This window comes from Lissotriton vulgaris, chromosome 4_1 (genome assembly GCF_964263255.1).
Source record: "Lissotriton vulgaris chromosome 4_1, aLisVul1.2, whole genome shotgun sequence".
Classification (NCBI taxonomy): Eukaryota; Metazoa; Chordata; class Amphibia; order Caudata; family Salamandridae; genus Lissotriton; species Lissotriton vulgaris.
Window position 1 is genome coordinate 1594279192 of NC_141691.1, and position 22531 is coordinate 1594301722.

The 22531-nt window shown below is 42.4% G+C and overlaps 1 protein-coding gene across 1 annotated transcript in view; it reads right to left on the reverse strand.

The window, feature by feature from the left end:
• Positions 1 to 22531, reverse strand: part of CPA6 (carboxypeptidase A6) — a 509933-nt gene that overhangs the window by 92166 nt on the left and 395236 nt on the right. Inside the window, exon 6 of the mRNA XM_086918015.1 lies at positions 10857 to 10961. Within this exon, the coding sequence (XP_086774141.1) occupies positions 10857 to 10961 (105 nt within the window). The remainder of the gene's footprint in view (positions 1 to 10856; positions 10962 to 22531) is intronic.

Genomic DNA, 22531 nt, shown 5'->3' on the forward strand with positions numbered 1-22531 from the left:
CACGTTTGCTTGGTTTCTCTGGGTGCTGGCTGAGCCAGGGCCTAACATTAATGTGGGACTACCCACATTGGAAAAAACAGGTCTGTTTTGAGTGTAAAAAGGTGATCCATCCATGTTGTGTTTTTGCCTGTTTCCTGGAGCGGGTACTAGGTCTACCCACATAAGTAAGGTACCATTTTTATCGGAAGACACATGGGAGCATAAAATACTAGGACATGTGCTATTACACATTGCATTTCATCGCATTTGTGCCTTCCAAATGTAATCCAGTGTATAAGAAAGAAGATATTTTGAAAAATACCCTCTAAATCTTATGCTAGTATGGGTACCCACAAATTCAACTACTGCTCCCAAACTCCACATCTTATGCCCATTTCAGATATACATTGGTTTTCTTGATACTAATTTTTCACTCTACTTATTTCACCATTTGAATTGGTCTATGCTCCGTACAGAATGAAAAGCCATTGTATGGTGCAGCTCAGTAGTTGACTTTCAAGTCAAGTCAAGTCAAAAACATTTATATAGCGCACTACATACCCAGAGGGTTTCAAGGCGCTTAGGGAGGGGAGGTGGATTATTTGTCAAATATCCACGTTTTAAGCTGTTTTCTGAACGCTAGGTGATTCTGGGTGAGGCGAAGGTAAGCGGGGAGTGAGTTCCATGTTTTGGCAGCCAGGTATGAGAAGGATCTGCCTCCCATGGTGGTCTTGTTGATGCGAGGTACAGTGGCGAAGGCTTGGCTGGAAGAGCGGAGTTGGCGGGAGGGGGTGTAGAAGGACAGTCGAGAGTTGAGGCAATCTGGTCCGATGTCGTAGAGTGATTTGTGTGCGTGGGTAAGCAGTCGGAAAGTGATCCTCTTATTGACGGGTAGCCAGTGGAGGTCTTTAAGGTGACCGGAGATGTGTTTGTTGCGTGGGATGTCTAAAATGAGCCTGGCTGAGGCGTTTTGGATTCGTTGTAGTTTCTTCTGGAGTTTTGCGGTGGTACCTGCGTAGAGGGTGTTTCCGTAGTCCAGACGGCTCGTGACTAGAGCGTGGGTGACTGTTTTCCTTGTTTCGGGGGGGATCCAGCGAAATGTTTTTCTGAGCATGCGAAGAATGTTAAAGCAGGAAGAGGATACGGCGCTGGCTTGTCTGTTCATTGAGAGTGAAGAATCCAGGATGACGCCAAGGTTCCGTGCGTGGTCTGTCGGGATGGGTGCATTTCCGAGGGCTTCCGGCCACCAGGAGTCGTCCCATGCAGAGGGGGATTTACCTAAGATGAGGACTTCTGTTTTGTCTGAGTTCAGTTTCAGACGGCTTTGTTTCATCCATTCGGCGACTTCTTTCATTCCTTCGTGTAGGTTGGTTTTAGCGGTGCTGGGGTCCTTGGTGAGAGATAGGATCAGTTGAGTGTCATCCGCGTAAGAGATGATGTTGAGGTTGTGTTGGCGGGCGATGGCCGCGAGGGGGCTCATGTATACGTTGAAGAGGGTGGGACTGAGTGAGGATCCTTGTGGTACGCCGCAGATGATTTCGGAGGCCTCGGACTTGAATGGTGGGAGGCGGACTCTCTGGGTTCTTCCGGTGAGGAACGAGGTGATCCATTCCAGTGCCTTACCTTGGATTCCGATGTTTCTGAGGCGTTGTAAAAGGGTGCTGTGGCAGACTGTGTCGAAGGCTGCAGAGAGGTCGAGGAGGATGAGGGCCACTGTGTCTCCATTGTCCAGTAGAGTTCGAATGTCGTCTGTTGCTGCGATGAGGGCGGTCTCAGTGCTGTGTTTGGCTCGGAAGCCAGATTGTGAGGGGTCGAGTGATTTGTTGTCTTCGAGGAAGGCGGCGAGCTGGTTGTTGACAGCTTTCTCGATGACTTTGGCCGGGAATGGAAGAAGCGAGATGGGGCGGTAGTTTTTGAGTTCGGTGGGGTCTGCTGTTGGTTTTTTCAGAAGGGCGGTGAGTTCAGCGTGTTTCCAATCTTCTGGGAAGGTAGCGGAGTTGAAGGAGCAGTTGATGACGTCTCGGAGGTGCGGAGCTATGACGGAGTCTGCTTTGTTGAAGATGTGGTGGGGGCATGGGTCTGTGGGGGATCCAGAGTGGATGGAATTCATCAGGCGGATGGTGTCCTCAGTGGAGATAGGGTTCCAGGCGTTAAGGGTGTTAACGGGGGGAAGATGGTCAGCAGATGGTAGGGTGGGTTGGCTTCCGGGTTGGTTGTCAAAGCTGTTGTGGATGTCAGCAATCTTGTTGTGGAAAAAAGAGGCTAGGGAATCGCAGAGGGTTTGAGAGGGGGTGATGTCGTTGGAGTTGGCCGAGGGGTTGGAAAATTCCTTGACGATGTTGAAAAGTTCCTTGCTGTTGTGGGCGTTGTTGTCAAGTCGATCTTTGAATGCTGTTTTCTTGGCTTTTCGGATCAGTTGGTGGTGAGTACGGATGGCGCTTTTGAAGGCGTCCTTGTTGCTGGTGGATGGGTCTTTTTTCCAGGCCTTTTCAAGGGAGCGGCACAGTTTCTTGGATTTCTTGAGGTCGTCGTTGAACCATGAGGCCTTCTTGATGCCAAGTTTGTGTTGACGTTTTTTCAGTGGTGCTAAGGTGTCGGCGGTGTTGGATAACCAAAGGGTGAGGTTGGAGGCGGCTTCGTTGGCATTAGAAGAGAGGGCTGGGGAGGTTTGAAGGAGTGATGTAGAGATCTGCTCTGTGGTGATTTTGTTCCAGTTTCTTTGTAGAGTTGGTTGGAGGTGGATGATGGGTTTCGGCTTGTTGTAGGTGAAGTGAACGCAGCTGTGGTCCGTCCAGAGGAGATCTGTAGTGTGGCTGAAGGAGACATGGTTGCTGGAGGTGAAGATGGGGTCGAGAGTGTGACCTGCGATGTGTGTGGAGGAAGTGACCAGTTGTTTGAGTCCGAGGTTGGCGAGGTTGTCTAAGAGGGTGGCGGTGTTGCGGTCGTTGCTCTTTTCAAGGTGGAAGTTGAGGTCTCCCAGAAGGATGTAGTCTCTGGAGGGGAGCGCGTGTGGGGTGATGAAGTCCGTGATGTCTTCACTGAATTTTGCGCGTGGTCCTGGTGGTCTGTAGAGGAGGGTGCCTCTGAGTGTGGTCGTGGGGTCGATGTGGATCTGGAAGTGAAGGTGTTCGGAGTTAGCGAGGTTGGCGTCGGAGCTGGTGGTGATGCGGATGGATTTCTTGTGGACGATAGCGATTCCTCCTCCTGTATGGTCGGTGCGGTCCTTGCGAGTGATCTTATAGTCTTCAGGGATAGCGATGGCGATGTCAGGGGCGGAGGAAGCGTTCATCCATGTTTCCGTTAGGAAGGCGACGTCTGGAGAGATGGTGTCTAGTAGGTTCCAAAGGTCAATGGCGTGTCTGTGGACCGAGCGGGTGTTGAGAAGGATGCATTCTAGGCGGTTGGGGTCGGGAATCTGTGTTGTGGTCGCAGCGGAGATGTTGTCGGTGTCGCTAAATTTGCAGGAGAGGCAGGAGAAAGGTCCATGGGTGTGTCCGGGAGCGGCTTGGACGCAGTTGGGGGCGCGACCGGGGTTAAGGGCTAGGAGGGTGGCGGCATCGTAGGTAACGCGGGGGGGCTGGGCAGCGCGAGGGGCAGGGGGACTGGCGCTGGATGTAATGGTACATGGCTTTTGTAAACCGAACATCGTAACAAAAAAGTTACAGATGAAAACAGTGCCATAAATGACAGGTTTTCCCTCCTCATTTTCAATGTTTCTTTAGTTAATCATTTATGGCCTGATTTAGATCTCAGCGGACAGGTTACTCCATCACAACAGTGAAGGTCATACTGTCCGCCGGAATATAAACACATAGGATATAATGGGATGTATATTTCGGCAGATGGGATGTCTGCCACCGTTGTGATGGAGTAACCCATCCGCCGAGATCTAAATCAGGCCCTTAGTTTCTTTGAGTAAATATTTAGGGATCCACACACGACTCTTTGCTGAACTTGGAAGTTTGTCTACTTTTCAGAAATGTAGAGCTTTCCTGAATCACCCATTTCTTTCACGCTCGTTTCCACCACAAGCTGGAAGCATGCTAAGAGCACAAATAAATAGAACAAATGGGCAACCTCTTTGAAAAATGGCAATAATGTGGTAAAAAACGAGTTTTTTATTCAGCTCTGCAAGTTCCCGAAAGTTCGGAAGATGATGACTTTAGCACAGCAAGCCATTCGCTGATGCAATTTTTAGTGAAAAAACAGACACTTTTATCCAGAACCCTTTTTTTCCGAATTTCCCCCCAAAATGTTACATTTTGGCTATTTTCTCAGCCACCTCCGGGGCAGTTCACAAACCCTGGGTACTTTTACTATTCCCAGGATGTTAGAAAATAAGTATGCAAAGTTGGCATGGATACCTTATATGGAAGAAAAGTTATAGAGCCCTAAATTAACGAGCTGGTCATGAGCCGCAGTAAACCCGAGTACACAGACTCCATAGCTCGTAGTATGTACTAGGGAAGTAATGTGAACCATTGGGTTTTAATGAAGACAATCATTTCTTTAGCTAAGCTGAATTTAACAACTTAAGTTCCTTCAAATATAGAAGTTTATCAGGCAACTGAATTGTTTGGAGCTGCTCCGACTAAACGTCGTTGATACAATCATAAGTTAATTGAACTATCGAAAAAATAATAATTATCTGCACACTTGCAAATATAAAAAGTCACCAAAGTAGGAGGAAATAATTTTTTGGGAACTGCACATTTTAACATGGTTATAATGGAGTTAAGATAACTGATCAACCGGAACACTTTTAGGAAACATTTCAAATAAATCTACTTAAAAAATACATCTATTATTTGTGTTCTTTTAAACTGAATGTCTATTCTAAGTTGTTCAAGCACCTGGAACGTGCTCTGCGCCACACTAAGCTACCACAGGATTCCATACTCTCTCCCAGTATTGCAGTAGTGAGGGGCATATGTACGAGGAAGTGGGCGTTACCCGTCATGGCATAACGCTTCACTCCGCCACTTCAGACATGCGGTTCTGCACCATATTTAAAAGGATATGGTGCAGCCTTGCATTTCTCCCTGCTCTGGCGCTACACTTAGCAGTGTAGAGCCAACACAGGCACCCTTGCACCATAGCGAAAGGGTGCCTGCATGCAGGGGAGGATTGTTTATGCGTAGGAAGGTGTCCCTTTCTGCACATAAACAATCCTAAAATGCCATGTTGTCACTTTTATGTGTGCTGCTTCATGCAGCACACATGAAACTCACAAAATGGCATTTTTTACAGATTGTTTATGTACAGGAAAGGGGACCTTCCTGTACATAAACAATACATGGCAGTTTGCTTTTCTATTTGTGCTGCGCAAGGCAGCACACATGGAAAAAGCAAAAACGAGGAGATACAATGCATTTCTCTTCTTTTTGCCAAGTTAAGACCAGGTTTTCCCTGGTCTTAATTTTGGCGCTGCCTCCTATGTACGCTGCCCTTGTACATAGAGAACAGCATCCAAATCAATGGGTCTTGTTGTGGAACGCCCAGTGCAACACCCGCTGCCCACCCATTTCACGCTAACCATAGCGTGAAAGGGGGCCTTATTTACAAGGCAGTGCAAAGTCAAGTGGCTTAACAGTGACTTGTAAATAAGGGTAAGCCCCTATCACCACCACAACAGCAGAAAAAGTGTCATTGTGGTGGCGATAGGTGCTTGTACATATCCCCATAAATGCCAACAAATGATCAGAATTTAAATTATGGCAGGGGTGCAAGAGGGCAAGTGAGAATGGCTGTGAGTTAAACAAGACACATATATGTTAGAAAAGCACTACTATGAAGCATCATGTAGTATCCGTAATGCAACATATTCTCCCACACCTACTCTACTACACCTCAGTGAAACAAGTACATTAAGTTTAACCTATAAATTCATTGTTACTCAGAGTTTTAAAAGACCTTCACATTAGCACCTCCTCGTGGCGATATGAAGGTAGTGCAAGAAGCTGTTTTCAGCACTTCTTAAACTGGAGGTGTTTGAAAGAGATTAAAGGCTAAATCAGAGTTACTCTGTCTCCTCCTCTCTCCCTCCCTTCAGCCTCAATAAAATCAGTTAGAAATGTCAAGGCGACTTTGCTTTTCCAGTTGTAGATCTTAAGTTGTTTTCCTCAGTGGAAAGTGGAAAATGTTTTCTTTTGTAGCTGAATGTTTTTTTTTACAACTAAAGATCCATTGTAATTTCAGACCGCATGAAAGCAACTCAAAACACATTTATATAAAGGTATCCTCTAATGTTTCGTTTTAGAATTACTTTCAGCTGCATCACTTGTTTAGTCACGCGGACCATGATCATATTAGGAAACAATATTTAGGAGCGAGAGTGATTGAGAAAACTTCAGGTATATGTTTTATGGGGCAGATTTACCAAGCCCCTTGCGCTACTTTTGCGTCACTTTTCCTATGTTTAAAGTGAGGCAAAAGTGGCGCAAGGGGCTTGTAAATCTGCCCTTATGTATTTAATGAACGATTCTATAGAGCGCCTTAAGCTATGGGATATTAGTGCACTGTGGAAGAAATTAGAAAATGGAACCACAATAGACGACCGTTTTCAAGAAACAAGGGTGCGAATCGAGGCAAGTCGAAATAAACAGCATTGTGTAGAAGACAGTAGGCTCCGTGGGGCATGGGGGTGCCTTGGTGGTCCTCTGCTGAGCCACAGGACTGTGGGAGGAGTTTGTAAGGCAGTCGCGGGGGACAATTGAAGAATGATGGTACAGCGCCTCAGGGATAGGTTTAAAGCTTTGGAGGTCTTACGTTTAGGTGTTTCCACGTACCGATAATTTTCTACCCACGGAGGAATTCTTAGCCACTTGAAGTGTTGAGAAGATTTACCAATAGCGCGTGTTGCTCATATTACACGTTCCTTTAAGTGTAGGGCTTTACAGTCGAGGCAGCTAATTTTGAAATGAATTCTCCCTTCGGTGGGAGTCGAATTATTGGTGGGTCATCCCCAGGTCATACGAGCAGCTTCACTGAGACCAAATGCAGAGCTCAGAGGCAATCTCCTGACTTTATTAGCACTGTACAAAAACAACATGTAGGCCAGTGTTGGAGAGAATATTAATCTGCATTGCACCTTTGTCGCTTGTTCTCCTTACAAGTTGATGAAGGACTTTTTGGTGCACTTCAATCCTCTTTCTGATGTTATGAAACAGAATACCGTTGGCAATTTGCCAAAATTCCCAATTATATGTCTAGTAATCAGATGAAGTTTAAAAAACTTGTATCATTAAATGGTTAACTCTATTGAAGGTTGACTTGGACAAGTGGGCCATGAAAGTTCCTCAGCTTATATCCCCTATGTTCGATAATGATTTCAATTCCAACAGCCAATCGTATCCATACTACACATTTCGAGGGTATTGTACCATTGGCGGGCCTTTCAGGAGAGCCATGGCTCTGTTAGGTGTAATAGAGTTCTGAAGTCACCCAAATAATAATCTAACACCTGAATTAGCTAAAAAAGTGCAAAGCTTGAAGACGTTCTATAGAAGTAGGTCACTTAGCCAATAGATATCTATAGAACAAACAACTTAATCAACAGATTTTATGTTGTTATAAAGAACACAAGTGTTGCATTTTTCAAGGGAAAGTGGGTTTTATAAAGCCCGATTGGCCACAGATGTGAGAGCCCATTCTCTTAAACAGCTGTAAAGATTTTGGTGCCTGGAAGCAATTGGTACTGGTGAGGTCTGTGAATGATCCCAATGTGAATGTAATATCCAACAAAAAGGGGCCAAGGTTGGAGACAGTTTTTTAAACATAGACATCATCCCATTGCTAACTATCACATGGACGGCGTGCAGGCTCCTTCCTCCACATAGGCTCACCCCTCTGCCCCTCCCTTTTCTTTTTCTTTTAAGGTTATGATGTGTTCCTTTTGTGAATTTGTATATGACTATGTTGTATAAACGCATACTTCTAGCCTCACCGGCCGATGGTTGTAGGGGAGAGTATTTGTGTATTACTTTCCTGTGAAGTTATTATTTGGAGTACCTTCCTTGTTGAACTTCTAGAAATCAATAAAAAGTCTTAAAGATAAACACAGATATTCGAAGAGCTAATTGTTAAGCTGATTCAACAGGCCAATTGCCCTGGCATGAATTGGTTATCAACTTCTGTGATGAAGCTCCAGCTTCAAGTGTGAGCTTCGCTGTCATGCCCCACTTTTATTAAGATCTCAATATAGATTTGCCTGTCTCTGAGCTGGGTTCCTTAATCTTATTGTTAGTTGTATCCATCAACAAAGAAACCCTTTGCAAGTATCTATGATTGTCCTACTTGATTGTGATGGTACATTGTGTGTCAGCTTAACATTATGACATCTTTAAGAATGAATAGCAATATATGACTTCCCATTGAGCAAGCGAGATTCAGGGAGGGCACATCTACCATTGATGAAATCATGGTTTTGTACAGTCGAGCATTCAAGGCTTTACACACAGGTCAGAACTTTTCAAATTCATTCATACTTTTCATCAAAACACCTGGTCAAAGGTAGACTATGGTAAGGAGCAGGCCAGTGTCAACAAGATCATACCTATTAATGATTTAAAGCTGGGTTGTGTGCTGGCGCCCACTACCTTTAATTGGTACCTGGCTGACATGCCCACCTGCTAGCCGTCTGCCTACATTAGGAGGATCCTTACTACCTCTTCTAATGTAAGTAGATTTTCAATACCAAAAATATCATTTTGCCTCCCCCGTTTATTAACAAGCCTTTTATCATATAGTTCCAACAATTTTTTTTATAAAAACCTAACAAAAACTAAAGTCTTGCTGTCCAGAAGAAGGAAGCTTACTTATTCCTGGTGGATCAGGGGTTACATGTTGAACAAGTAAAGTCATACAGTTATTTAGGTATTCAATATAATTGCATGCTGAATTGGGCTCAGCATCTGGCTGTCATGTCAGATCAGGTACTTTGGTCACAAGTTGGGTGAGCGAAGAATTCCGCTCCGCCGGCAGAGTTCGCAGTCATCCGCGTTCTGCGGGGATCGCTAAGTTCCGCAAAACTCAGCGAAGTGATGCGGGGTGGAGTTTTTCTCTCAAACAGCTCACCAACATTAAGTGTGCGAGTGCTCGCGAGAAAAAATCACGTGCTAGACCGCCTTCTCGCAAGATTTCTCAGTGGTGGTCGTGGCAGGTCGCAACTGCTTGTGTTGAGAAATCTGCCATTCATGTTGAGGAAGCTGCCGCTCGAGTAGAACATCTACTCGAACAGCAGAACGAAGCTGAGCCCTCTTGCGCTGCGCATAGTGCTTGCTATATGCACTGATTTTACAGTGTGGAAAAAACTCCTGGGGCTAAAAATCAGTGCGAGCAGTGCTACTTCCTAAAGTCCACTGCTTGCGGAACTCCATGGAGCGCGGCAGAGTTTTGAGTCACTTCACAGAATTTCACGGAGCAGAACTCTGCGAACTCCGCCCAGGCCTGGTCACAACTGACCGACAGCTCGTGTTTGTTTGTTTCAGGGTTTCTCATGGGAACCCCTGCTTCATGCATTAACAGGTAAACTGACCCTAATCTTGCGGTATGCTGTTTTTTCAAGTAGGGCCCATAAATCATGAGGTCTTTGGATATTGTATCTCTCTACGACTACTTTATAAGTGAACAAAAGACTCAATCAATGATTCTTTCACAGCTGGGGAGTAATACAGTGGGTTGTGTGGTTTGTAAGGGCGATCAGCGTATCCAGGTAGGTTCTGAGACACAAACAATAACCAGGGCCCAGTTTAGTCCCTCATTTGCTGACTCAGAGACTGGGTTCTTGGGACTACTGGTAAAAGGAAGCATTGATAAAACCAATAGGTTTTGCCTTGGGGTCCTATTAGCTTTGCCAATGTTTTTTAGAAATGCTGTTACAGCACCATCGAGATTCTGAGCAGCATGGCCAAAAGACAAAAAGGTACCTGTTTAAATCAGTTGCTAAATGGGAGTAGGGGATTCTGTGGGGGCAGGGGTAGACGAGGGAGGTTTGAAGAGTAGGGGATGTAAGGGAAACCTAGCTCTCACAGAGGGTGCATTGAAAGCTTCTTCCCTACCCCAGAAAAACATCAGATTAGAGCGGTGGACCAGGCTTGGCTGCAGTAGCAAGCAAAGCTGCATGCGATTCTACCGGTCCTGAATTACCAGCTGGTTCAACTGGTTCTGATGTTCCCTGAACTTGGAAATCCAGGTGTGCAGTAACACCCGGTAGACCGCTCCACCTGACCCGTAATCAGGTCCTTTATGTATATAATCTCTATTTGCAGTGAGGCCTGGTTCATGCTGTGCAAAACTATGTAAACAGATTCATGAATAATATGCTGTTGGACAGAGGGGAGATGGCTGACTAAGCTGTGTTGGTATTGGAGACAATGTTGTCTTAACAAACGCATGGGCACGCTGGGAAGTTGCCTGAGGGCCCCACGAGCATAGGGGCCCCAGGCAGACCGGAATTTAACACACATTCTGTTAACATTTTTTTAGTCCTGTCAGTGATAGTGTAGGTAAGGCCCAGTGTACACCTTTGCCTGGGGGACTATAATGCTGTTAAGACGGCAATGATTGGAGATACCTCCTATTGCAGCCATGACAATCACCCAGGATGAAATCAGGAGTGGCTCGTCAAATCTAATTTTTGGTAATTTTGACCTTGGTTTGGCTGGCACTGTAATCCAGTGTGGTATTATCAAGAGATAGAAAGAGAGCAAAGGCCTCACTTGTCCCCATGCAAATGTGTCCTACCAATCTAGCATTGAGTGCTCTGTCGGCGGGAGTACCCCGCTGCAGTACCCACCGCTCACCTTACACACTAATATTTTTTTTATTATTATTCCACATAAATATAAAAACTCTACATACATACTCTACATATATACCTCTTTTACAAACCACTGGCAAAATGCGGGGCCTATCCATTCTCTCGCGTGAATTCCACAGTCGATCCAAACAGCTTTTTTGTTTGTCCGAGTTTTACTTCCCAGCTGAAAAACATAACAGCCACCGTAAATACAGTACTTCTTTATCCAACTGATGCAGGATTAAAAATAATTGTTTTACTAGTTACTCAAAAACACACTGAAACGGTTCACCATTTATACCTGCCCCTCAGTTATTACAATCTGCATTATAAGTTACATAATTTATAACAAACAAAGCATGAACCACAACGCATACCTCTGAATGTACAATCTCTGATTCGGAGTGATCTCAAACTGCACCACAGTGTTCACAACCCATATCACAGGGCACACAAACTGTGCCATTGTATAAATCAATGCATCACAGTAGTCTGAGACCGCATCAACAAGATCCACTGTTGGCGCCACAGAAGGAGACCGGAAGTTTTCTATAAAGACTCGAAGGAGATCATAGACCATGGGGAACACCTTAATAGAGAAGACAGGGGTTGCAGAGACCAGTGTTAAGTTTTGACTTCAGTTATAAAGTTGTGACTTGAAAGAGAGGACAATACCCTTCAGTCCCATTCTGTCATCCAGACGTTCCAGAGCAGTAGAGTGATTGGCTGTCCAATGTTGCTGATTGGTCCACAAGGCCCAAGAGGCAGGAGTTGCCCTTGTTTAGTATGGAAAGTCCATCACCAACAATCTTGGCCCAGTGCACAACTATATTTCCAAGGCTGCCAGTTGTTCTGAACTCATTCTGAAACACGTTCAGGAGAAAATCTCCCACTAGGAACATTTTAGTGTCTCAGTGCAGCTTTCCAGGGTGGTCTAGAAGTTATAGCAGCAAGTTAATGCCAGAAAGAAGTGTGTGTGTTTGGGGTGGGGGTGGGGGTGGAGGGGTTGCAACAGTCCCTATGGGAGAGCTCGCCCCCTTTTCCCTAGCCACTTGTATACTAGTTATGCTAACATTGCTATTGTAAGTCATGAACCCTATCTCCCCACCGCGTACCATCCACTGTCCAAACTTTGCTGAGGAAAAGCGGTATGGACTGTGATATAGTGGACCCAAAAATAAGGTGAGTGCTGCCAATGGGCCAGTTGGCCAGCCAGGCTTGGGTCACACTAAAAGAGGAAAGAGAGCTTTAGGATCTCTGCTCTGTTTGCAGATCTGGGGATGGAGGCTCATGTGTAACAGGAGTGACAGAGCTAAGTGGGGCAGGGAGGAGAATTGACAAAGGATCTAAGAACAGCGACGAGACAGGGAAAGTGTAATGATAAAAAGTGGGAAGCAAGGCAGCGGGGCAAATAAAGTGAGTAAAGAGACTGCAATGGAGCAAGGAAAAATAAGTTAAAAAAAGAAAAAAGTGGAGAAAAAAGGGGGAAATGTAAGAAAAGGAGGTAAGGAAGGAAGCAAGCCTCAAAAATATACAGGACACGCCTTCATCATCACACTAGCAGTACTTGATTTTTTGGGGATTATTTCATGAATACCCCTTCAGAATCGCCATGAATAAATATCACTAAAAATGAAAAAAAAGTTTATGGTAAAAAATGCACCATCTGATCCTTTTTAGAAAAGAAGATATTCTTAGGAGGAGAATACCCAAACAGACCCAACAATCGCCTCCTGAGCTCTCCTAGACAATTTAATACTCAGTGGCTTCTCTCACTCAGAGTTTAAATGTATTTTTATTCTCCAGAGTTTTATATAGCACAAACTTGACCCGAAGGTATTATAGCACTTTACATGAGCATCAGCGGAGAGGTGTGGTGCAGCGGCCAGGGCAGCTGACTTTGGAACACAGGGTTCACTGTTCGATCAATAAGGAAAATACACAGCCCAGTCAAATGTAAATAATATAAGATTGTCTGTTATAACATGATTTCAGGATACTAAACATCTAATAAAAAGGACACCTCAAGAATATAGTCCTGGGTAGTATTGCATTAAATGGATGAATGGCGCTCTATCTTCACAATTTCTAATAAATATAATTCAAACATTGCTTTTCGAACTAGTATTTCCTAAGGACCATGAGTATAGGATTGATGCACAATAAATGAGGTAAGACCTCAGGCCTCAGTCCAAAGAAATAACATTTGTTTGTTGATGAGATCAGACTTCAAGATCCTGTGAGGCTCGGTACAGAGTAATAAAACTATAATGTAGATACTGATAGCTGGTTTTCTCTGGCATTGGTGTCGTGAGGCGCTGGGAAACCAAGGTCACATACGTGGGTCCCAAAAAAGTACCCTATTTTGGTGGAAGAACTCAGATCTTGATCAAAGCTATTCCTTGATGTCCTGTTTTCTCTTGGTTTTAAAATCCCTTACTGAAATACCCAAGCAAGCCCAGGCCTGATCAAGCTCACATCTGTGTGGTAGGTTCTTTAGGTATTAAGTACGATTGCATTTCTGTTTTTTTCTCGCGTTCCTCCCAGAGGAATGAGTGAACAGATGATGAACCGCTGGGTCCACTCTTTTGACATTAGCGACATACTTTGTATCTTCTCATTGTACAGCTTGTCTGTGTGGTAAGTCCAAACACGAGGCAGATAATTGTGAACGCCAGTACACTTATCTTAAAAGTGCTTCCGATGTTATTAACCCTGAGGAGTGCTAATTCCACATTATCTTTGCATGTATATACAACAAAACAATAATAAATTAGTGGAATAATCCTTGCATTTAAAACTTTTGGGACTGTAGCCAAGGAGACAGGCTTATGTTTTATATAAAAACGTTTGACTCCATTATAGCTTTTTAAAATGTTTTTAGAAGAGCATCAAGCTGGAGCTGGAGCTGCCAGTGTAGATTTGATGACTTGGCGATGCCCTGACAGTCATAGGGGGATATATGCTAGAAGCGTTAGTTATCAACGTCAGCCCAGAAGAACCTACAAAAGAGCTACCAAAAAATCAGGATTTTAGTTTTATTTAGATTCATCCTGAGATTATTTTCTTTACACTTTCTCAGGATGAAATCCAAGGGTCGATATAATCCAGTAGGAATCTTATCCAAGACAATGTGGTCGTTAGCACAGGTTAAAATTACATTGTTTTTATTGATGATCTTTAGAGGAAAGCAATTTACTGCAGCTCTTGAAGGAAATAGGCCAGCTACGTAAATATTAAGAAATGTAGGGTCCATGCACCTTCTTTGACCCCAGCGTTGGCAGGTATCCATTTTGTACATTCAGAATGATTACCAGTTTAGACTTGAACCTATGCTTTAGAGAAAAATAAAGCAACAACAGGTCAATAATCCATGCTAATATCTTCGACCGAAGTCTCTTCTCGACAAACTCTATTCAATGCATTGATAACATCTATGTAACAACAATAAACTGAGCCTCAGTATGCTCATTCCTCTATAAACAATCATACGTAATGCTATTATGCATTCCCAAGTACTATTAGGAGTTCTAAAAAAAACCTTAAAACTAGTTTAATTCCTGCCTTCTCTGCAGCCACTCCTGAATTAGCGTGTAATAAGCATTGAGTGAAGACCTTACTTTCAATGTCCAACATGGCCAGAAGGAAATACTTTTTGGCATCTTGCTCTTGTATAGTGATATTATTATGCTCCCTGTCCAGGAAGGAGGGATATTTCTGGTCTTAGCTACATAATTAACCAAAGACCCAGCCTAAATGAAAGACAGAAAGTTAATATTTAGGTTATACATTGAATCCTAACGCCTGTATTTTTTTGCTAATCGCAGTACTTTGATATCAATCAAATGAAATGATATATTGATGTTTTAACTAGGAACTAATAATGCTTTCGAAAGGATATAATGCACACAATTTTGTAACAATTTTTATTAATTGAAATAAAAAATGTATTCATTTGGTACATAATTAAATTATATTTTTTGAGGTAAACAGACAAAATATTGAGTTTAAATTATCGACCTACCAAAATATCGATGTTGAAATATCGTCATGCCAGAATATCGACAGTCAGAATATTGTTGACAAGAATATCGAGTTGAAGGTAAGAAATATCGTTTTTTTAAATATCGATGTTAAAAATATAATTTTTTTGTTAGTGTTATGTATGTTAGTATTGAATTTAAATGTATGTGTTCTATTTTTTTGTAAGTATTGCTTTTGTATTTTAATATATGTGTTACATTTTTCTAAGTTATTAAAAAATGTTTAACAACATTTTGCTTTTTAGTTCTGTCGCAGGTTGTGGGTTTATAGGGGAATAGGGTGGGAAGTAATTTAATTTTAATAAATGTATTAATACTTTTTAGAAGTTATTAATTATTATTTAATTAAATTGTGTGTTTTATTTCAGTAGCAGGTTGTGGGTTTATAGAGGGATAGGGTGGGAAGTAATTTAATTATTATTAATTCATTATTAATTTTTATTAATTTATATTGATGTATTTAATAATTTATATTGTTAATTGTGGTCATTAATTTCATATTAATGATTTATAAATTGGTTATTAATAATGATTAATTAATTGTTAAATATGTTAATTGTCTTATTTTTTAGGAGTGGGTTGTGGGTTTATAGGGGAGTGGGGTGGGGAGTAATGTAATTATAATTAATTAATTAATGTTTTTTATTCATTAATATTTATGTTTTTAATATTTAATAATGTTAAATGTGGGTATTAATTGATTATTAATTAATTATTATGTGGGTATTAATCATTAATAATTAATTAATAATTATGTTAATTGTGTCCTTTTTTAAACGTTTGTGGTGCGTTGATAGGGGAGTAGGGTGGGAAGTAATTTACTTTTAATATTTTTGTTTTATAATATTAATTTAAAATTATTTTATAGTGTTAATTGTGTGAACTAATGTATTAGTTATTGTTTTTAATGTGCTTGTTAATTGTTATTAGTTAATTAATTAATATTTTGTTAATTTTGTCATGTTTTACAATATTGGTGGTGTTGTTTATAGCGGAATATGGTGGGAGGTAAATTATTTTTGAATAATTAATTATTTGTTAATTAATGTTAATTATTTTGCTGGAGTGGGAATACTAAATTATTTGCCTCCGCTATCCAACTCTTTCCCTACTGTTGCACTCGCTGAAGTGGGAATAGTAATTTTTACCTACCCGCTATCCAACTCTTTCCCTACTTTTGCACTCACTGGAGTGGGAATAATAATCCCCCCCCCCCGCCCGCTATCCAACACTTTCCCTACGGTTGCACTCACTGGAGTGGGAATAGTATTTTTTACCCACCCGCTATCCAACACTTTCCCTACGGTTGCACTCACTGGAGTGGGAATAGTAATTTTTACTTCCCTGCTTTCCAACACTTTCCCTAATGGTGCACTCACTGTAAATGTAAATGTATGTGTCTTGTAAAGCACACTGCTGCCCTGAGGCGTCATGGCTCTGTAGACCGCTGGGGAACCCGTCCTGGCTATCCCTGTGAGATGGTCCCTACTGGGTATCTCCAAGGTGAAACCAGGCATCCCCGGCGAATGTGGGGGGCCGTTGTAGAGATGAGGCAAGCTAATGCCCAGAGTTGCCGAGTGTGATCCCTGGTTAGAGTAGGCACCGAGGCGAGAATTATCGAGTCCGCTGACCCTGGTCCATGACCCTGCCGCGTCAGGAATTGAACCCTGGTCCTGGACCGTTCTCTGCTTCCGGGTCTGCCGCCTCTAATCAGTGAGCCACACCACTCCACCTCTGGAGTGGGAATACTAATTTATACCCCGCCGCTATCCAACACTTTCCCTACTTTTGTACAAACTTATTATTTAAATAATATATATATATTTTTATTTATAATATTTATGTTACAGGTGTTTGTGTATATATATTTAATTGCATTTTTGCTATAGTTCTAATATTTTATAATTATATAAAAATATTATTTATTAATTATTTTAATGTAAATATTAATATATTAAATTGTAAATATATGTTTCTTTTTTTAAAAATAAATGTATTATTTAGAAATTTTTACATTTACAAATAAATTACAATAATTATTTTTAAGTTAATAGTAGTTTTCCTTATTTTACAATATTTCTTAACATAAAAAAAGATATATTTAACTTCGATATTTTAAACGATATATTTTTTTCAATATTTTTGTACTTAACATGTTGTAGATAGGATGTCGATATTCTGGACACCGATATTCTTGACACGATATTCTGGTAGGTCAATATTATTGTCAGCGATATTATGTCAGTGATCCATTTTGTGTCGGAGGGACCAAAAAGGTACATTAGACTTGAAAAAGTCACAGTAGGACCATTCAGGCAAGTGTCCTAGAATTGTTATGGGATTTTATAAAAAATTGTATTTCTCGTAACGTAATGGTCAAGCGATTGGTCAATTCATGAGGGAAGGGATAGGAAGTTGTCTTAGAGTTGATGCTGTATAACTAATTTATGAGTAACTACCAATCTATTTTTGCTGATAGCTAAATCAGGGCTGTATATCTTAAATGTATTGGTATCAAAAACCACACCGCAAAACAATTTGATGTTTTTTCTTTTACAGATATAGAAAAGAAGAGCCCATTTATGATCTGCCTAAATGAGTTTGGATTGGTTGGCAGCAGATTTACATGTCCTCCTGCAAGCAATGAGGGCATGCTTTGGCGGGCTTGAATTAGGACATTTGTTACAAACATGTAGTGTTTCAATGTAGACCTTGTATGTTTTGATGCATTCCTCAATAAACCAGAGTTTATGAGATGTAAAGTTTGCGTTGAGATTAGTAGCCCTACTAATTTTAGGTTTACATATTTGCCAGACAGAAACAGTGTTACACAATGCTTCCATGCCAGTTCCTCATTTTCTGCGTTTACAGTGTTTGGGCTGATTACTGACCAGCGCAAGATTTTTTCCAGGTTTACTTGCATTCAATTGATAAAAGCGTTACTGTGGATAATAGTCATCAAGAGGCTATTTGTGGATACACCTTGAGATACCTTGCATGGTGACCATGCTTACAGCCAGCCCCAGGCTGCCAATCTCTGTGTTCACTACCATTAAAAAGTTGACTATCTTTGACCTCTTTAGTAAAACCCTCATGAATCTCGGTGTGGTGGTCTTCTGGAGGGGCAGCACTTCATACAGCAGCGAAGCCTTGCATGTCTCTGAAAACTATGGTCCAACTATCGCATCCCATGCTAATTTCGACAGCATCACTGAGCATCTGGCAGGATTTGCATAAAAAGCAACTCACTGGCAGACTCTGGAAAATATATGGGGAGCAAAACCATTTCTATGCGTGCCTGACTTTGTCTAAGTCGCTCCAGCAAATAAAGCTGGCTTTTTAATTGCACACGAATGTTAATTAACTGCCAATTAGTGTTTTGCCGACAAACGGAAACCTTGATTTTTGGAGCACGAGCCTCATTGTCGGGGGCCACCGCTGAGTTTTACTGCCTGATCCAGGCATCCATGTCTTTCTCGTGCGTTAAAACCTCGTGCCCTGAGGAAAAAAACTCAGGAAAGATCCTTCAACTAGTGACTGTCGGAAAATATGCGGCAATTTATGTTGAAGTTATGTAGAGCAACTCTTGGAGGAAGAACTTTAAATAGCCAGATTAGGATGTCACGGAGGCCGTAACATTTATTTATTTTTGCGGTTTTATATAGCACGAACTAGTTCCAGTGGGTAGCAGAGCACTTGACAGGAGAAGTTTCAGACTGGGTGGCAGCAGTTTTCAGAACGACAGTAACAAGCAGTTACCTATAACCCTGTTACAAGTTTAGCAACATTCCGAAATTTTAATCCACAGTTGCATGTATATCAGTGAAGTTTGTTTCACTTTAAACAGATCCATATTTGGATTGCTACTCAAAGCAAAATTGGTCGAGATAGTCCATAAAACGACAAGCAGTAGCCCCACAGAAAAGCAACATGCGGCTTTCTCCATTCTTCCAGAAGTCAAGCTACTTCTCCAACATGTCTACTCTGGCAATTGGCACATTTCAGGATGCGACTGACCCGTGCAGTCTAGTTGCTTCATCAGAGGTGCTGGGCAAGATGATGGACTTGGGGATGAGTCTCAATTTCTTCCTAGACCGCTCATAGTTCCCCTGCTTTCGCTCGCTGGCAGCTGCATTATGTGGAATGACAGAAGTGTCCTGATGAACTTGCATGGAAATATTGGGGTTTAAGGCACACTGGCAGCCCCATGCAGGTAGACCCGACCGCCCAGTGGTAGGAGCATGGGGCACCCACAGCTGCACGTTGCTCAAGTCACCACAGGGGAGGCGAGCACGGCATCTGCACCATTCCTCCAGTCCTTCACCTGTACCCCCCGGATAACATTCGAAGCATTGTAGAGGTGTCTTCAGAGGTGAGGTGGGATGGTGGTGGAGCGGGCAGCAAAGGTGGCCTTTGTGGTCCATGCAGCTGCTACTTCCTGGGAGATGCCAAAGGGCCCCATGGCTCTCCAGGGGCAAGAGCTACCCTCCATGGATACCCAAAGCAACCACCCAGTGGACCATGTGGATGGGGGTGAGGAATGCAAAACACGACAGATATACTATAGTGTTTCCTGAAAGGTGTCAGAAACTTCCAAACACCTTTTTCACCCACTCGCAGGCATATTATTTTTTCCCGTTCAAAAAAAGAATAACTGGACATGCAACTGGACTGGGCCTGATAGATGTAATGTAGAAACACGTTAGTGATAGCAATGAGTGCTATTACATAATATTCAAATGTTTAATACCCTGTAATAAGTTTTCTATGGAACCCATTTTTCCCTGCTACATCTAATAGAAAGTTCAGAGAAACGCAGTACAGTGCTAGCATGATATTTACAATATCACTACTTAAGGAGTGTGTTTGTTGTACATTATCAGTTTCACCACTGACAACTCGTTTCACCTTCGAATAAGTTTCATATTGATGCATAAGACACCAAAGCAACTCTCTGGTTTGTGCCAAAAAAGTAGTTTTACCATGTGGCAACAAATTTTGCCCCGACAGTCTGGCCATAGGACCGCCACTCTAAGTTAAGGTATTTTATGCTAAAAGGTTGGGCCTTAAAAAGATACAATAAAGGTTTTTTGTTGATATATCGACCTTGAACTGCGCGGCAAGATGTATTATATGAATTGTGTTGTGTTTATATGCACAGCCCCTTTAAGTGCATGTGCACAGCTCATGCCAAGAATGCTCACAGTCTCCATGGAAGAATGTTCCATTTGGTCAGTTGGAAATTGGGAGGCTGGAAGCCCACCGGCAGGCTCCGCTGTTGGTGGTGTGTCATCAGGATCAATAAAAGAAGTTAAGAAACAGTGACAGCGTCTTCTTTTAACACTGGCGACGAGGGCAGGATTTTTAACACAATATCAGGACATACAAGTTCATACATCCTCTGTGCACATACTACATGCAGCTACAGTGAGGCATAGAACATTCCAAAGCACTATTCCGTTGGTTTGTTTTGTCAGGTCGGTGGTAAGTGTTCTCCCAGTGGAATCCAGAAGCGCCACGGATGTTTTACATGATTCAGACGCTATCAGGGGCCTAGTAAGTATCCTACTGAAAGGATGCAAGTAAGGGGTTTGGGATGTGGGTTTCCAGGCACCAAGGAGGATAGTAAAGACAGCTGTAACTGGGGTGCAGTGGGCCCTTCAGACTTTTGCTTCCCGGTCCCATCTGAAACCTACACTCCATCTGGGGACCTCAACCTTCCCAGGCTAGATGCCATAAGTATAGTGTGGTGGTACATGTGGTTGGTGTATTAGGGACCATAAAACACTCTGCATTGTGTGTGCTGTCCATAGAGCATGCAGGATGCAAGTCTGCATTAAATGGTGACATTCTTTTCAGGTTGCTGTTGTTTAATTTGTTCCCTGGAAGTGTATGAGTATTGTGGACTCGGGAAGAATCTACAGTTATTTCCCTGCCAAATCAATTTCCTCCTCTGTCTCTAAAATACATCTCTTCCCTGTTAGGTATATTGCTGGGAGTTCCCTAGAAATCAGAGGTTGTTGAATGAAGATGTCTGGGGACCATGTATACTCAGCATGATCCGTTGGAATCTGCTGTGTCTTCCTGCCACCCCAGACAGCCTGGGAAGGATGCAAAACGCCCTGGAATGGTACGTACTCCGAACTAGAGGAAAGTTGAGTTTTAAACGGAACCTGCTGTTTGGTTGGCCTATGGCTTCCTGCCAGTGCTCCCAAACTAGGGTAAATACTGACCACAATCTTTTTTGTCTGGACTCTAAGAAAACAACTGCAAAGCCTGAGAGTGAATATTATCTTACATAGCCTTACAGCCTGTGCAGGAGAGACCCTACAAACCCCCTTGAAAATGTCAGAGATCATGACAGTGATCCTGGAGATGGCCACAGGAAATCTCTAGGAGCTGATGGATCCTGGGGCAAATGTTTATTGCACTTATATTAATATTCTCCCTAAGCCCCCAGATTGGCAGAAATGCATTCAGAAGTAAAAAGGCAAAATATTTCAAGCCACGACTAGAGAAAGCTTAATAGTATCTCTTCCAAAGCCTGGAAGAGATGAGATGGTTAGGCCATCCTGTTGTGCTCTGTGCAATTTAAATACTGATTACAAAATACCTAGCATAGCTATAGGCAACTGGATTATCTGGCTCTTTTTATTGTTGGTCCACGGGGGCTAATGTGAGTTTATACCAGGACATAGAACCTTATTGAATACCTGGAAACTCTTCCACATATTAGAGGATACCCCAATAGATGCATCAAAGCTGGTGGTATCAGCAGCAGCTTTAGAGAAGGCGTTTGACACAATAGCCTGGAGGGATTTATTTGTAGGTCTCGCAAAATAAGATACTGGGTTCAGAAATCATCTAATGGATCACTGCGGTGCTATATGTGGGACAAGCTGCTAGTATCCGCCCTGGCAAGGTGATTTCACAGACATATACCATGGAAAGGGGGACACGCCAGTGATGCCCGGTGTCTCATATGATCTTAGCTGTACTGATGGAGCCATGCACCGATGTAATAAGTAAAGGAAAGACAGGACGCAGACAATGTTTTATTGCATATTAAACACTCAAACCCAAAATGGCATAATTGGTAATGTTTGGGAAGTTGTTTGACTTGTTGGGATCCATACACACACCACCAATCGAAAGAAGTTCTAATAGATGGGGAAACAGAACATTGCAATAGCATAGGGAACAAATATCCCATACAGAGTCAAATGTAATAACAGCCCTCAGCTCTTACAGAGTGCATTTCATCCGGTCCATCATGGGAAAAAAACACCCTAGCCAAAATGTTTTCACTTCCCTGGCCCCTGTATTACTTTACAGCTCTGCTGGTGCAATTGCTCACCTTACATTTCAAAGGCCTTGATTCTATACTTCTTGAAATATTATGGGGGCTTGGGAGACACAAAGTGGCCCTCCGCGAGATGATGAGACAGAGGAAAGTCTACGCGTTCCAGATTCTGAATTCACTAGTCTAGTAGGCTATAAGATGGCTCTCCGAAACATCATCTGAAGAAACAGAATCTTTGTTGACCCAATATTGTGTTGGATAACTATGTGTTTATTGAATATGTCTTAGAGCGCAAGAGGAAAATGCTGAGATAAATATCACAGCTTGCTATTGGTAGGTCAGTAGCGGGACAAAAACCAATATGAGAAAAGCCAATGCGCCTGACATCCCAATATTGGGACTGATCTC